Consider the following 14,304-nt stretch of genomic DNA (forward strand, 5'->3'; position numbering starts at 1 on the left):
ACCCATTGGGTATGAAAATTGCTATACGTACCACATTTTGAGTACGATCTTTCTACGATCAGACGGACGGCTAACGCGGACTTGCCTCGTTCTGATGCATGTCGTCGTCATCGCCAGCGCTACGTAGTGCAAGGTTTCATCGTACAACCATCTCGTAAACAGAAGTTCGTATGTATAGCAGCGCTCAATGGGCATGGTGGGTCGACCGGCCCAGCTACAGCCCGCATCGCCCCACCCTCCCATACCCTACTTGGGCCGCCTGTTGATCGGCCCATGTGCCTAGCTGATCACGCTTCATGGCGATCCATGCCACTAATATGCTGATTCAAAAAAAAAAGTCACTACTATTCATGATATTGGCTGCGTACAACTGGGATTTCGGAAAAATTAGAACCATACCACTCCATCACGTTTTCCGTCAAAATTCTCCGTTAACCCCAACAGTATATGGGACCTAGGTACGGTCATCATCCTCCACCACTGGGAGGGCTTGGAGCCGCCGCCATCGTCGATCCCATCCATGGCGTGAGGACTTGGGAGCCACTGCCGCGGCCGTCGTCAACCTCCATGGCGAGAGGACTCGGAAGCCACCGCCATCACGCCGCCATCGACCTCCTTCGTGGCGGGCTGTCTTTCGACCTCCTTCACGACAAGAGGGCTCGGGAACCACCATCGTCGCCACCGTTGTCTTCGACCCCATCGACCTCCGCCGCCGTCTTTGACCCCATCCGCAGTATCGGTGACATCATCGGCGAGGGAAGCGAAAGCGCCTGAGCTGTCCCACCGCAGAGGAGGTCGACGATGGTGAGGGAGACTATCATGACGGGCTGTCATCTACCTCCTTCACGGCGGGAGGGCTTGGGAGCCACCGCCATCGCCACCTTTGTCTTCGACCATATCGGCCACCGCCGCCGTCTTTGACCCCATCTGTGGCATCGGTAACATCATCGCGAGGGAGGCGGAGACGCCCGAGCCCTCCCGCCGTAGAGGAGGTCGACGGTGCGATGTGTGCCTGTATGGTGGTTGGGGCAGTGGCGGCATGCGGTCAGCGCAAAGGGGTGGCTTGGTGGCGAGGTCCGATGAAAAGGGGTGCTGCCACCGCCGTTGCTGGTGGTGGTGGTGGTTGGCGCATAAGTGCCGGAGACGGAGAAAATGTGACGGAGTGGCATGGTTTCAATTTTATGAAATTTCAGTGTCACGTAGCCGATATCACGAATAATAGTGGTATTTTTTTAATCAACATATTTATAGTGGCACTGATCCAATTAACCCTTTAAATTTATTTGAATATATAAAGTCTATATGTCGATAGTTTCTATGCATAAAATTGGGATTTCATATTCGTAAAACGTTTGTACATCTAAGACGTACTATCGAATCCGTATGCACAAAATTTCTACACGAATAGTTTATACATAGAATGTTTCTACATAAAAAAATGAACTCCCTCATTCCTTAAATGTTTGATACCGTTGACTTTTTTAAATATGTTTGACCGTCCGTCTTATTAAAAAAATAATTTTTGTAAAATGTGTAAAACTATATGTATACATAAAAGTATATTTAACAATAAATCAAATGATAGGAAAAGAATTAATAATTACTTAAAATTTTTAAATAAGAGAAACGGTCAAATATTTTTTAAAAAAAATATCAACGGCGTCTAACATTTTGGGATGGAGCGAGTATATCAAATTTCTACGTATATAAGTTTGGAGTTTGATAGGCTGGGCCAAAATACAAATATAAATTGCCCTGTGTAACTCGTCGAGGTTGTCCCGGCCGCCGCCGCCGCCGCATCTCGTCTCCTCTGGTGTCCCGGCGGCAGCCACCTTCTCTCCCCGCCGGCGTGGCGGCCGCGCCGCCTTCCGTCGGTGTGGACGACGGCCGGCGGCGGAGGGAAGAAGAAGAACCTGGCGGCTGGCGGTACGAGTCCGAGAAATCGGAGGCCTTCTCGCAGCCGGAGGTTTCCAATTTTCCATATGGTCAGTAACAAATCAATCCCACTCTGCTTGTTAATCAGGGCATGTGAAATTGACAATGGCGGCTGAGATCTGATGTGATGTGATGCCATATTTTGGCAAAGAGTTGGAAATTCTTTTTTGCCCGAATCCGTCGCTCAATCGAAGAAAGGGAGTAGTTGGGGATTAACTCTTCAGTCTCCTATTCGGATAGAGATTGATTGCTTTACGAGTTATATATGTGCACCTGGAAGAATTATTTGTCGCAAGAATCACTGCTTGTCAACTGGGGATTTAGAGGGGGGAAAACAAGGAGGAACTCTGAATTGGGGGTGTTGCTGCTGCCTTCAGCAGTTCAGATTCATGATACTGACAGTGTGAGAAGTTTGGGCAAGTAAATTTTGGGGTTTCTGCCAACAAGCGATTCGGATTCAATTCTGAATCCTAGAACTGCTGAAGGAACAGCAGGACAAGTTAATTGTAGCTGTGCAAGTAGTTTGCTTGATAAATCTCTCCATCCATCCAGATCCAGCACTGATGGAGCTTCCACAGGATGTTTTGATGAGCATATTTGCCACCTTGGAGGTCCCTGACCTCGTCCGGGCTGGTTCCGTCTGCTCCTCTTGGCGATCCGCGTACACAAGCATATGCAGCCTTGGACATTGCAAGCCACAGCAGACACCATGCTTGCTGTACACATTTGATTCTGACGGCACCAAGTCGACGGGCCTCTACAGCCTCGTGGAGAAGAAGGCTTACGTTTTGCCGCTCCAGGATCTACCTAATAGGCATATCATAGGGTCCTGCTATGGCTGGATTGTCACCGCCGATGAGAGATCAGAGTTGCACCTTGTCAATCCCATCACTGGCGAGCAGATAGCCCTGCCATCGGTCACCACCATTAAGCAGGTGAAGCCCATCTATGACGACGATGTTGCTGCTGCCAAAAGGTACAAATACTTGTGGCACACGGGAGAGGTCACGGTTTCCGACTCGTCCTCGATCCTCTATTACAAGGCATTTGTGTCTTGTGATCCATCCATGGGAGGAGGATATACTGTGGTGCTCATCCACAATCCGTATTGCCAGCTCTCGTTCGCAAGGGCTGGTGATGATAAGTGGACATGGCTGCCCCCGTATTCCGACTATGAGGACTGTTTTTTTAAAGATGGGTTGCTCTATGCTGCGACTTTGTTAGGAGAAATACACATGTTTGATCTTACCGACCCAAATGTTGCGCCAAAGATAGTTATGGGTAAGGTGAAGGACTTTCTGTATGAGAATATTTATATCGTTGAAGCTTCGTGCGGTAACCTACTGCAAATTTGGCGGTCCAATGATCTACCGAAGGGGGATGCACCGGAGGGGGATGAAGATGATGATGATCACTCGTTTGATCCAGAATCTGAGTTCGACTCTCAGTCCTATGTGCATGATACTAACACGATCAAGGTACATAAAGTGAGTTTGACAGAAGGAAAGATTGTGGAAATAAGTAGCTTGGACGAGAACTTGTTGTTTCTTGGGCACGGCCAAACGCTTTGCCTCCACGCTGAAGAGTACCTGCAGCTGAAGGCAAATCATGTTTACTTCACTGATAATAACGAACTGTATCTTTTTGAATACAAGGACAACCATCGTGATATTGGAGTGTTGGACTTGGAAAATTTCCGCCGTGAAGAAATTGTGTCCCCGCAGATTTGGTCCAACTGGCCACCCCCTATTTGGCTGATTCCGAATCCCAGGAGGATGAAATTGGCATCGCATTAGTAGATACACAAGACGTTTCCCTCTGGGTATTTTATACTTCTTTTTCCATTGCACCAAATCCATTTAGTTTTGTTGCAAGGTAATTTTGTATGTGTGAAGTCGTGGATGGCAAATGTCAAAAGGAGAGTAACACTTAATAGTTGGATTCTTCCAGTGGTAGTGACACAAGTGATTGTTCAATTGTCCATAGTAGTAATGCAATACTTCACCATTTGCTGGTGATCGTGTGCTTCTTTAATGATTATGGTCTGTGATACAATTTGGAGCATGCCGCTTGATCTTTTTGAGATCAATGTTTGTCTAATCACCGCCATTAATTCAAGACCTCTTTGAGATTTATGAATATAAACTCTCCAATTCCCTTCTTTTGTGGTATGGGGCTGTGCTTTAGTTTAGTCTCGTGTTCACAAATTATTTGCTAATGGCATATTGGTTTCTGCATAAATGATCCATCTCAATAGTTTTCTTCGAGTCTATCTGTTAGTTGACAATTATCAGGTAGAGGATGCTTCCACTCTAGATGAATTGGTGATCATCTATATTGTCCTGACGTGTTGTGTAGAAAGTGTACTTGAGATATATTCTCTCTAAACAATATACCTAATACTTATTCTACTTTGAGTAATAATTTGTTAATGAAAGAATAGTGACACTACTTTGAGTAATAATTTGTTAATGAAAGAATAGTGACAAGGAAAGTTGCTCGAGACATTTTAACATGTACTTCAGTTCTCATTGAAGCATCCTCTCCCTTTTCTTTTCTGTATTACTCAGACAAAAATGAATCAATAGTATTATATACATAAGAACCCAAGCAGAGGTTAACCATATTACATCCATCTGTCCAACAGGAGAATCAATGTCAATAGTAGTATCCAACAGGAGCCTCAGTTCCAACAGGAGAATCAATGTCAATAGTAGTATCCAACAGGAGCCTCAGTGGCAGTAGTATTATCCATCCGACAGCAGTTAACCGAGAATTACACTCTATCTAGCATATCCTAGTTCTCATTGAAACGTCTCTGAGTCTCCAACACTTTCATATCAGGAATTCTGAGTCCCCACCACTTTCATATAGGAATGGGACCCACCACTCTTCAAAATGAAAAATAAAGTAATTGAGACTTAGAAATTAATGCAATAGAACTTTTATACTAACAAATAATAATATGAAGAAGTGCATACCCTTGCTTTTTTCATGACAATACAGGTGATGAAGACCTATCTCTGATAGTGTGGAAGCTCTAACTAAGCAACCACGTGACGGACACAAGAATCCATCTATCTTGTGCTTGGATAATACGTGGCCCTTGATCTAATAATAATAATAAGATCATATAGTTAATGTATAATTAAGAAATCAACTAAAGGACATAAAAAATAGCCTATCAACTTAATAGAGCATAAAAATAGTCTCCACATTTGATCATATGGTCTAAAAATTCTCACATTAATTGAAAGAAAATAAGAAAGATAGAAAAATCGAAGGAGACTAGAATTAAATAGAAATGAAAACAGTGGAAACGAATAAGGTCTTTGAAATACGGGTAAATTGAGAGATATAAACCAAACGTAATCAATCAGTACTTACCATGTCAATAAATATATACTTTCTATATAGTTGGTACTTACTAACATTTATTAGAAGCTAAAGCTTAACATGTAAGGATGCCACATCATCACCCACTAGCAATTACTATTCTAGTCTATTTAAAACCCTATGCAAACATGGCATGTCATCTATAATATTATATTATAGAGATCGACAAGTATGTGTCAAATCATCTTCCTCACATTATTTTCTTAAAATTTCAACTTTCATCATTTCGACAATATTTAATATATACTCTCATGAATCCCACAACAAAGCGCGGGGTATCACCTAGTACATGCTTATAGCAAAACACAAAATAACTGCAAATCATAAATCTTCTCGCTGCAGTAGGCTTCACCAACAAATAAGAAGCCAAAAAACATATCGCCGCGATCATTAACAAGCACGCTGGGATTTTCCTTTTCTAAATAATTTTCGATCAATGATCCAATTACATCATTATATTCCTTGCAGTTAAATTTTTATAACAAGATCTAACACAATTATCTTTTCTCTACTATTATAAAAATTAAAGATGTTTTTACCGGTATTTTTTGTACATCATCCGTGTTTGAGTCGGTTCTTAAGTTCATTTGCTTTTGGAAATACAGACCCGTGTTTAAGTCGGTTTTTAAGTTCGCTCTTATTTAGAAATATATAAGGAGTCGCATAAGAAATCTCTTTAAAAAAACACATGCTAACTTGAGACGATTGGACTTCTAATTGCAACTTATGATTTTGTAAAAAAAAATCCAAGCGAACAACAATAATAATATTAAAATAGCACTTCACCCGTTGCAATGTATGGATATTTTTTTCTAGTAATTAAGAAAGTCAAACATTGTTTCATCACTTATAGAAAATTATTTTAATTCACTCCATAAAATATTTTAGAGATATGCAACATTTAAAATATAATCATCATGTCCAAACAAGTGGGAAAAAAGTTGTAATAAAGAAGACACCATGTTCACTATGAAGCTCTAGAAATTCCAATGTTAATCAAGAAAAAGAGAAAAAATAACAATTGGATCATAGTAGATCTAGATTATAACAATTTAGATTTAATATAATAGTTATATATAACTAATAGAAATATTTTTTTACGGAAGCTTAAAATAACGTATAGGGATCGGAGTAAAAAAGGTTTGAGAAACTAACCCGTTGCTTTGGAAGCGGAGTAACCTTATTGTGTTTGAAGTGACAAATGTAGCAAATATCTTTGTCCTTGTCCGATAAGCGAGCTTGAGCTCGAAGAGCGCAGTAGCGAGCATAACAAAGTGTCACATCATCTTTTTCATCATTGTCAAATTCTTTAAACAAAAGATCCATATCAAAACTTCCTCCTTCGAATGGATCAGACTGCTGCACATTGTTAAAAAAAAGCATCAAATACTTATGGCACACAAAAACTTTGTGAACCACACATCATTAATTGATCCAAGGTTTAATCTCTCTGTTACAACAAGATGGCAAGATGTCACTTATTAGAACTAGAACTACCTGCTGGCTTTCCAGAGGGAATCGGGAATACTGATCAGAAAGAAGTCTTTCATCAGGCAGTCTGGACCTTGCTTGGGCATTCTGTTTTCATGTAAATGCATTAGTGGTTGTATCAATATTAAGTCGAAATCAAAACAAAGTACAGTGTTAAATGACCGCCACCTTCTTACTGTTCCTTCTTTTCACTGCTGTAGAAGTACAACCTGAAAAAGTCATTGTTCAAGCCACTATTAAGAAAGACCATTTAATTTATTAACAGGAGCCCCCTACCTATAATACCCGCTATCATGCCATATTGGATAGCAGAACATTACTGTGGCTTAGTGCACAATGTGGCGAACACCGAGCACTGAATACAAATTTAAATGCATCCAGAAATTTTGGCTAAATGAACTACTGACCAGACAGACGCAAATTTGAGTATGAAGATAAACAAAGGTGATGCCTTGGACATTTGACGTTTAATTGCAGTTTTGCACGGTAGGAGGTACCAAATGTTAACACTGCCGACCCAATCAATGACTTAAATTAGATTGAATAGTTTCACTGTTTCAAAAAAGGCAAAATGAACGATCGTTTTACCTGCTAATATAAGATGAACAGGAGAACAAGGGAGTAAGGGACCAATGCAATGCTGGAGCAAATAGTGTATCAGCTCAGCACAACAGAGTATCATGTAAAGATTGTAGCAAGTCCTACTTCCGTACGTCTAGCTCTTGTGACCAAAAATATATTTCATCTGCTAGCTAGTTATAAAACCATGGCAACAATTTAGGATACATACTGTATATAGCAGAATTGATATTGCAAATCAGAGCAAAACCTTGCTAAATTACCTGTGTGTCAGCGTACATATTTCTTTTATTTCAGAAGAACCAACCAACTGAAAGAAATATAGAGTTAACTCCAACTCTATCTTCTCACAATGTCATGGCGGAGAAGCTCCCAGATGAAGTAAGGAGCCGGAAACAGAGACAAAGGAAAGCCACGACCACGACCAGTGCCCCAGCCAGCCGAGAATCGGTGATGGGACGGCGACAGAGACAGAGACAGTGTACTCTGGTGTTCAAACATATATGGATAATGTGCTCAAGATTTATTATAATTCTGATGAATGAATTGATGTATATAGCATGAGTTTGTCCGACTACAGCATTTATCAGATTTTCGTGATAATAAATTTAGTTTCTTCTGTTCTTGGATGCTTCGTCATATATTCCATATGAATTACCGCAATTTCTTGTTTCAGCTGCAAATATTATTCCCTCGGTAGCTGGATCGCTAGAACGTGGAACAGTATAGAGTTATCATGGTTGCAATGCAGACATTTCTCAAGACAAATACTGTTATACTTCTGAAGACGAATATATATACATAGAATGTTCATGCATTCATTTAAAATACAGTTGCTCAACTTTTAAAATTTCAACATGACACGTCCAGAACTGGCATGTCATGCGGACAGTGAGCATCTCCTATCTGTTTCGAGTTCCAACACTTCTTTGCAACCAAATCAGTTATCAGTTCTTGGGATTATGTATTGAAATCGGCTATTCCATAGAAAAAATCCTGACAATTCAACTCTTCGACCTAGTCAGGTAAACCTCTTAAATCATGCTCCTGCTCCCGCCATCCAGTTGCTGTCTATATAAATTACAAGAACTGAATCACTGATTTCCAACACACACAGCTCTAGCAGGGTTGATCCTATTCTGACAAATCGAGCTCTTTTCTGCTCTTTATTACAGCATTTTGCTTCGATTCCAGGTCGAGTGCATCCAGGTCCCATGCGGTCGCCAAGTAGCCATATAGGACCCATGTCCGTTCCCCCTTCGCGCCCACTTTCACAAGCAGCGGGTTGCTGCCCCCATCAGCACCAGGGGGAACACTACGGACGCGATACCATTCAGCGCGTCCATGGCCTTGTTTCTCCAAGGACTGAGCAAGCCTCTCGGCCTCGTTGAGACCAGCGAGGCTACTAGCAAATTTCACCAGCATGGATCTCTGTCCATCCTTTCCAGAGAGTGGCTTCACGCTTGCACCAGCAAAGCCCATTTCTGCATAACAGACAACAGTGGGAATTCATGTCAATATTTAATTCATGTGTTAATGGAACATTGTACTTCAAAAGAACGTTTGTATGACATTACACACGCAAACCAGATGCAGATCTGTAAATTCGAAAGAGTGACAGATTTAAAGTAGAGCATATTCTTGAGGGATGATGTGCCTAAGTAAACACTTGAGCAAACTCCGAAGCTAATATGGTCACATGAGAAAAGACATGGTATAAGATCCAAATGCTTTATGGAGTGTCAGAAGCACAAGCATATTAAGGATCAAATCATAGTTCGTCCACAATCTATGACCTAATAAAACTGGCTGATTAGCATAAGCCATATGGCTTTGTAGTCTTGTATGAAATGTGGAAGTAAGAGTATGCATATACAAATACAATTCACAAATAAAGTGTGAACAAAAGCAGGGCCTACTGAGGTCTGAACCCGTTTGAGCTTCTGCCTTTTGTGTACACAGTATCAAAACCATATGCTAAAATGCGCAGAGCACCTAGTGGGCTCTTGGTCTAAACCTGCTTAGAAATCCTAAGGTCAACTCAATTGCAACCTGAGATGACTTCAGCAAGGGAACAATATCAGGCAGATCAAACTCCTTAATAGCAAAGGAATCTGACTCATTTAGTAAATCATTGACAGTATATTTTTATCTTTTGGAAAATTATATAATTTAGGGGATAAACAGAGCCGCATATAAACAATTGGGTCAATAGCAATCAATAATTAACAGAACATGAGCCCATTGCTGAGGTAAAACAATGTTTGAAGCCTCAACATAGAGCCAAAGGTAAGCTGAACTAACTGAGATCTAAATAGCGCCCAACCTTAGCAGCAGTATCAATATCAAGTATAACTTGTAAAGACCTAAATATTAGTAGCAGCTGAATTTTAACTGGGGAAAGGCCACAAAAAAAGGTTCTTCCAAAGTAGTATAAAGGATTATTGATTGGCTAAAAGACTAGAAATTATAAAATACAATTTGAACTTCAGTAACTGGACAGTTGATACGCTGTAAGCCTAATTGGCCACCTCTGCATATAAGGCACATGCTTCCTACCCACCCAAAATTCCTCAAGATTTGAGCAAGGAAAATAAAATAGAAGATGGTCAGTTGATTTGATTTTGAAAGTTTGCAAACTCAAGCATATTCAGGATGGCAATAAAGCATGTATAAGCATGGACGAATGCACATTTGGAAACTGGAAAGTCATTCTGATTGGTAGCCATATTAGTCTCTCTTCTAAAGAAGGTGTACGAAAATGGACTAGAACATTTTCACTGGACATCCGACCAACCAGAACAGAAATTGATTGCGCCCAATGCAGGCACAAAAACAAGGTCAAAGAAAAGCATCCGCACTCATGCATAACACAAAAATGCCAACTGCCAAGACTATTGCTCATATTTAAGGAAATTAATTTCATTGATTTAATCCAAGCCAGTTATTTTCAGCCCACGAATCCCTCCAAGCAAACACAATGACAGCAAACATCACCTCTGCTCATTAACAAATTAACCGATCTTAACTAAGGAAGTCACAGGGACAGAGCAAACATTTGAGGAATACCTCTGAGCTTGCCCTCCATCTCTTTATTACTCATGCCATCCTTTTGTCCATCATTCTTTGACTTGTATGTGTTCTCAATTATGACTGTTGGTGGCCATAAAATAAGATCTCCTTGATTGGCTTCAGCATCAACAGTAGATAATGTTTGGTAAGCCTTTTTGTGCACAGGATCTACGGAGTAATTCCAACCCATAAGAACACACAAAGCTTTGTGCAACCCAAGATGATCAGCACGAAGCTCTGCACTCTTCGCATAGTATGAATGATTGAGGAGTGAATGCAAATCTATGGAATCCCTGTAATAAAATCATGTGCACAGCCTCTTAAGAAAAGGAAATTATGCATAAAATTGTCTTAAAAAAAATCATGCATATAGCTGCCTTAAAAGACAATGCACGATTAGCAAAGTTTGTACGGGAAAGAAATTCTAAGAACAACAATCAAGAAACATAATAACAAAAAAAACAAGGGAGTATCTATGCATCTTTCGAAAGATTTTTTATGATCATATCACACAGATTTTTAATCTTTGGATTAAAATCCAATAGATATAGTAAAAGGCAAAAATCAACTAAGAAACACCATAATGGACACCAGTTACCATATCTTCAAGAAAAAGACCAAATCCAATATAAATTTCAAAACTTACATGCGAAGATTCAAAAATTACACTGTAACTTACAAAAGTTACAGTGTAAGTTTCATAAATTACACTGCAACTTACAAGAAAATACACTGTAAATTTGAGTGAGAAAATCGAGTGAGAGATAAGAAAAAAAATCTTTCGAGTGAGATATAGCAAAACCGAAAAATCAATATGTATTTATAAATTTTAGTGACAGTTCAACAAATTGCAACACAGATTCTGCTACTGAAATTCAACATCAAAATTCCAGACAATGGACTTGAAATAAAAAAACAAAGGCATAGGTTCTGCTATTGAAATTCAACATCAAAATTCCAGACAATGGACTTGAGGATTAAAAACCAAAGGCATAGGTCCATGAGTCAACCAGGGACCCACAATAGATTATAGATAGTATAAAAAGAAAAACACAGTATACAGTAGTTTGTTTCCAACACAGGATAAGAAATAAACCATCCAAAAAAGATCACGCAAGAATAAAACAAAGGATAAGTTCTCTCTTATCAAAAATGAAGACTGAAACTCACAAAGTAAATTCAAGAAAGCCAAATGGCTGTTCACATAAATTTGAACGGTGGGAAGAAGCATGAGCACATAAACTACCTGGTGAAAACGTTACACCATAGTAATTTTAACATATTAAACATGGAAATATAGGTTCTAGAGGTCTCAAAAAACATAGTTAGCTTATGTTTATTGCAGGAAAATTAGGCACATGCTGACTTGCCGTGCCATCCTAAAGTTGCGGGGATAGAAATATGCCATTATAAAGTTTTGGGATTTTGGCTTTATGCCATTCCAAAGGTGCTGCTGTCAGATATATGCAACTCTGAGCTCTATTAGACCAATTTGGCCCCATATCCCTCTATCTCTCCTCTTCCCTCTTCCCTCACCTAGTCACCTCGGCTCTCATGGCGCAGCCCAAGCCTACAAGTTACTACATGCACCCACAGTAATGATTCCAGCCCACCTCCCCACCCGCGCTGATGCCAACAGCCTCCTTCCCCACCAGCTCTTCTGTGGGATGGTGACAGTCAGTGCCGCATGCGTGGCATCCAGAATTACTAACACGGGTGCAGAAGCTGTCAGCACCTGGTCCCAGAAAAAAGCCTCTGCAAAACAGGCAAAAGCCTCCGCAGGTTGGAAAGTGTGATGGGCAAGGCATTGCAAAACAGGGTGGGTGTCTGGGTGAGGAGGAAGGAATTGAGCAACGTCGCAAGACATGGAAGGAGAAGTGCCGTGGCCAGAGATGGATGGGAGCACCTTCACTGGAAATGGAGGGGAGCGGCATTGATGGAGATGCAAGGGGGAGCTGCCTTTGCCAGAGGTAAAGGAGGGAGCGGTGGGGATGGAATAAAATAAAGACAGGTATTCTGGTACAGATTGATGTATAATGGCATATTTCAAAAACCTGCAAGTTTATAACAGCACAAACATTTTGTAAACATGCAACTCTAGGGTACCCTTATACCTAAGTTTTTCCTTTATATCACTGATCAATACAACATAATAATTAAATGGTGAAATGCTTCTCTACAGATAATTAAACCTAACTAGTAAGTCCACTGCACTTAACAAAGCAAGCTCAAAAGGAAAATCAGCCATGGACACAACGTATACTGTAGGCAGAAGCATGCCCAAAGCAGGGGTTTCAACATTCCTGAGGATGCTGGCTGTCTCCTATGAAATCACTGTATTCCAAATGGGCCTAAGGAATACAATAACTATTTTTGGAACTATGTCAGTTAGCTAACACTGATGCAATCTCAGCTTGCTGTGATCTGCCTACCACCTTCTCATGAAGCCAAACGCTAAAATGAACATCCTTGTCCTCTACTCCTGCTTAAAAGGAATGCGCCACATCTAGAATTTACAGGTTTTCATCAACCTGAAAGCTTTGGTAATTGCCAATATCCTAGTAGTAAATAAATACTACAAATGAAAGTTGTGTTCGATGTTATTGCTTGAGGTAGTGTTGCTCCGTGATACTTTAATTCCAAATGCCATTCAGTCATCTACATCCAAGCATAGCATAAATCAAACAGGAAAGACTTTCATAAGCGTGTGAAGAGCATACCTTCCACACACGGTGCATTTCAGCTGCGAAATCTTCCCGTTGGCCCTGTAATTCTTCTTCTGCTCCGCATTCTCGTTCATTAATTTAACCATCTTAAGGAAGGAGCTCTTCAGCTGCTTCGCATCCACGTCTGGCGTCTCCACCTTCACCTGCTTCGCGACGCGCTTCTCCTCCGGCTTCTGCTGCTGCTGGCGACCCGAGGACTCCCCGGGGACACTACCATTGGCCTGACCCTCCCACTTCCGCTTGGGCGCCGGCATTGGCAGCAAGGCCGCGGGCGGCCGCATCGGGGCCCATCTCTCGGCGGTAGGTGGCGGGAGACCGACCGGAGGGCCAAGCTGGCGCGCGGGGAACGGCGGCAGCGGCAGCGGCAGAGGCTGCCGGAGCTGCGGCGGCGGCTCGAGCGGGAGCGCGAAGTAGGTGCGCACGGTGCCGTCGGAGAGCACCACGTTCCGCCGGTCGAGGCTCTCGAGGCCGTACTGCGGCGGGGGCGGGATGGACGCCATGGCCGCCTCCACCGCCGCCACCGTCAGCAGCGGCCGAGACGGTGGCAGCGGCGGAGGCTGCTGCTGCTGCGGCTGCGGCGGCGGGAGGTGGTGGTGCGGCGAGGGGATGCGCGGGTGCGGGGAGGGGAGGAGCGGGGCGGAGTTGGGGTTAGCGCTGTTCGTGGGGTTAGCGGCGGCGGCGGGGGTGGGGGTGGGGGTGGGGCCGGAGCGCTTGGAGTTGGGATCGGCGGCGGAGGAGGAGGAGGAGGAGGCCTTGGAGGAAGCCTCCGGCGGCGGCGGCGGAGGCTTGGGCCGCGGCTTGGGCTTGGAGGTGGCGGCGGATTTCATGGCGGAAGATTGCTAGGGTTTCTGGGGCGTCGGATTGGATTTGGGGGTGGAGAAAGACGGGGGAAAGGAGGAAGGAGAAGACGACTTGCGGGAGAGAGGATCGGAGTCGGACTCGGAAGGTGCGTTGCGTGTGACCTGCATGTGGGACCCCATTGTCAGTCACTGTGGAGCGGAATCCGAGCTGGAGTAGGGATGACATGTCGCATGCACGTTGCAAGGAGTATAAATGTGCACGGTCCGGTCCATGTCAAGCTGAGGGCCCTATATAAGCCTGCCAC

General features: G+C 42.5%; 2 protein-coding genes across 2 annotated transcripts; one reads left to right on the top strand and one right to left on the bottom strand.

Annotated features, from left to right (window-relative positions):
- The first annotated feature begins 1,753 nt into the window (after positions 1 to 1,753).
- On the top strand, positions 1,754 to 4,268 carry LOC127753694 (probable F-box protein At4g22165). The gene has a single exon (XM_052279105.1). The coding sequence runs from the start codon at positions 2,499 to 2,501 to the stop codon at positions 3,729 to 3,731; it is 1,233 nt and encodes a 410-aa protein (XP_052135065.1). The 5' UTR covers positions 1,754 to 2,498; the 3' UTR covers positions 3,732 to 4,268.
- A 3,867-nt stretch (positions 4,269 to 8,135) lies between these two features.
- LOC127755361 (formin-like protein 3) lies at positions 8,136 to 14,091 on the bottom strand. The gene is made up of 3 exons (XM_052281016.1): positions 13,194 to 14,091; positions 10,471 to 10,766; positions 8,136 to 8,885 (listed from the first exon to the last, which is right to left on the bottom strand). The coding sequence occupies exons 1-3, from the start codon at positions 14,024 to 14,026 to the stop codon at positions 8,536 to 8,538; spliced, it is 1,479 nt and encodes a 492-aa protein (XP_052136976.1). The 5' UTR covers positions 14,027 to 14,091; the 3' UTR covers positions 8,136 to 8,535.
- Between the last annotated feature and the right edge of the window lie 213 nt (positions 14,092 to 14,304).

Source organism: Oryza glaberrima, chromosome 11, assembly GCF_000147395.1.
Source record: "Oryza glaberrima chromosome 11, OglaRS2, whole genome shotgun sequence".
Lineage (NCBI taxonomy): Eukaryota > Viridiplantae > Streptophyta > Magnoliopsida > Poales > Poaceae > Oryza > Oryza glaberrima.

Bases quoted from the DNA above. Each gene is read 5' to 3' on its own strand.
- LOC127753694 (XM_052279105.1), top strand. From the start codon at position 2,499: ATGGAGCTTCCACAGGATGTTTTGATGAGCATATTTGCCACCTTGGAG.
- LOC127755361 (XM_052281016.1), bottom strand. From the start codon at position 14,026: ATGAAATCCGCCGCCACCTCCAAGCCCAAGCCGCGGCCCAAGCCTCCG. The intron at 10,767-13,193 runs GTATGCTCTTCA...ATTTTATTACAG, and splicing joins AAATGCACCGTGTGTGGAAG to GGATTCCATAGATTTGCATT. The intron at 8,886-10,470 runs GTATTCCTCAAA...TCTGTTATGCAG, and splicing joins GATGGAGGGCAAGCTCAGAG to AAATGGGCTTTGCTGGTGCA.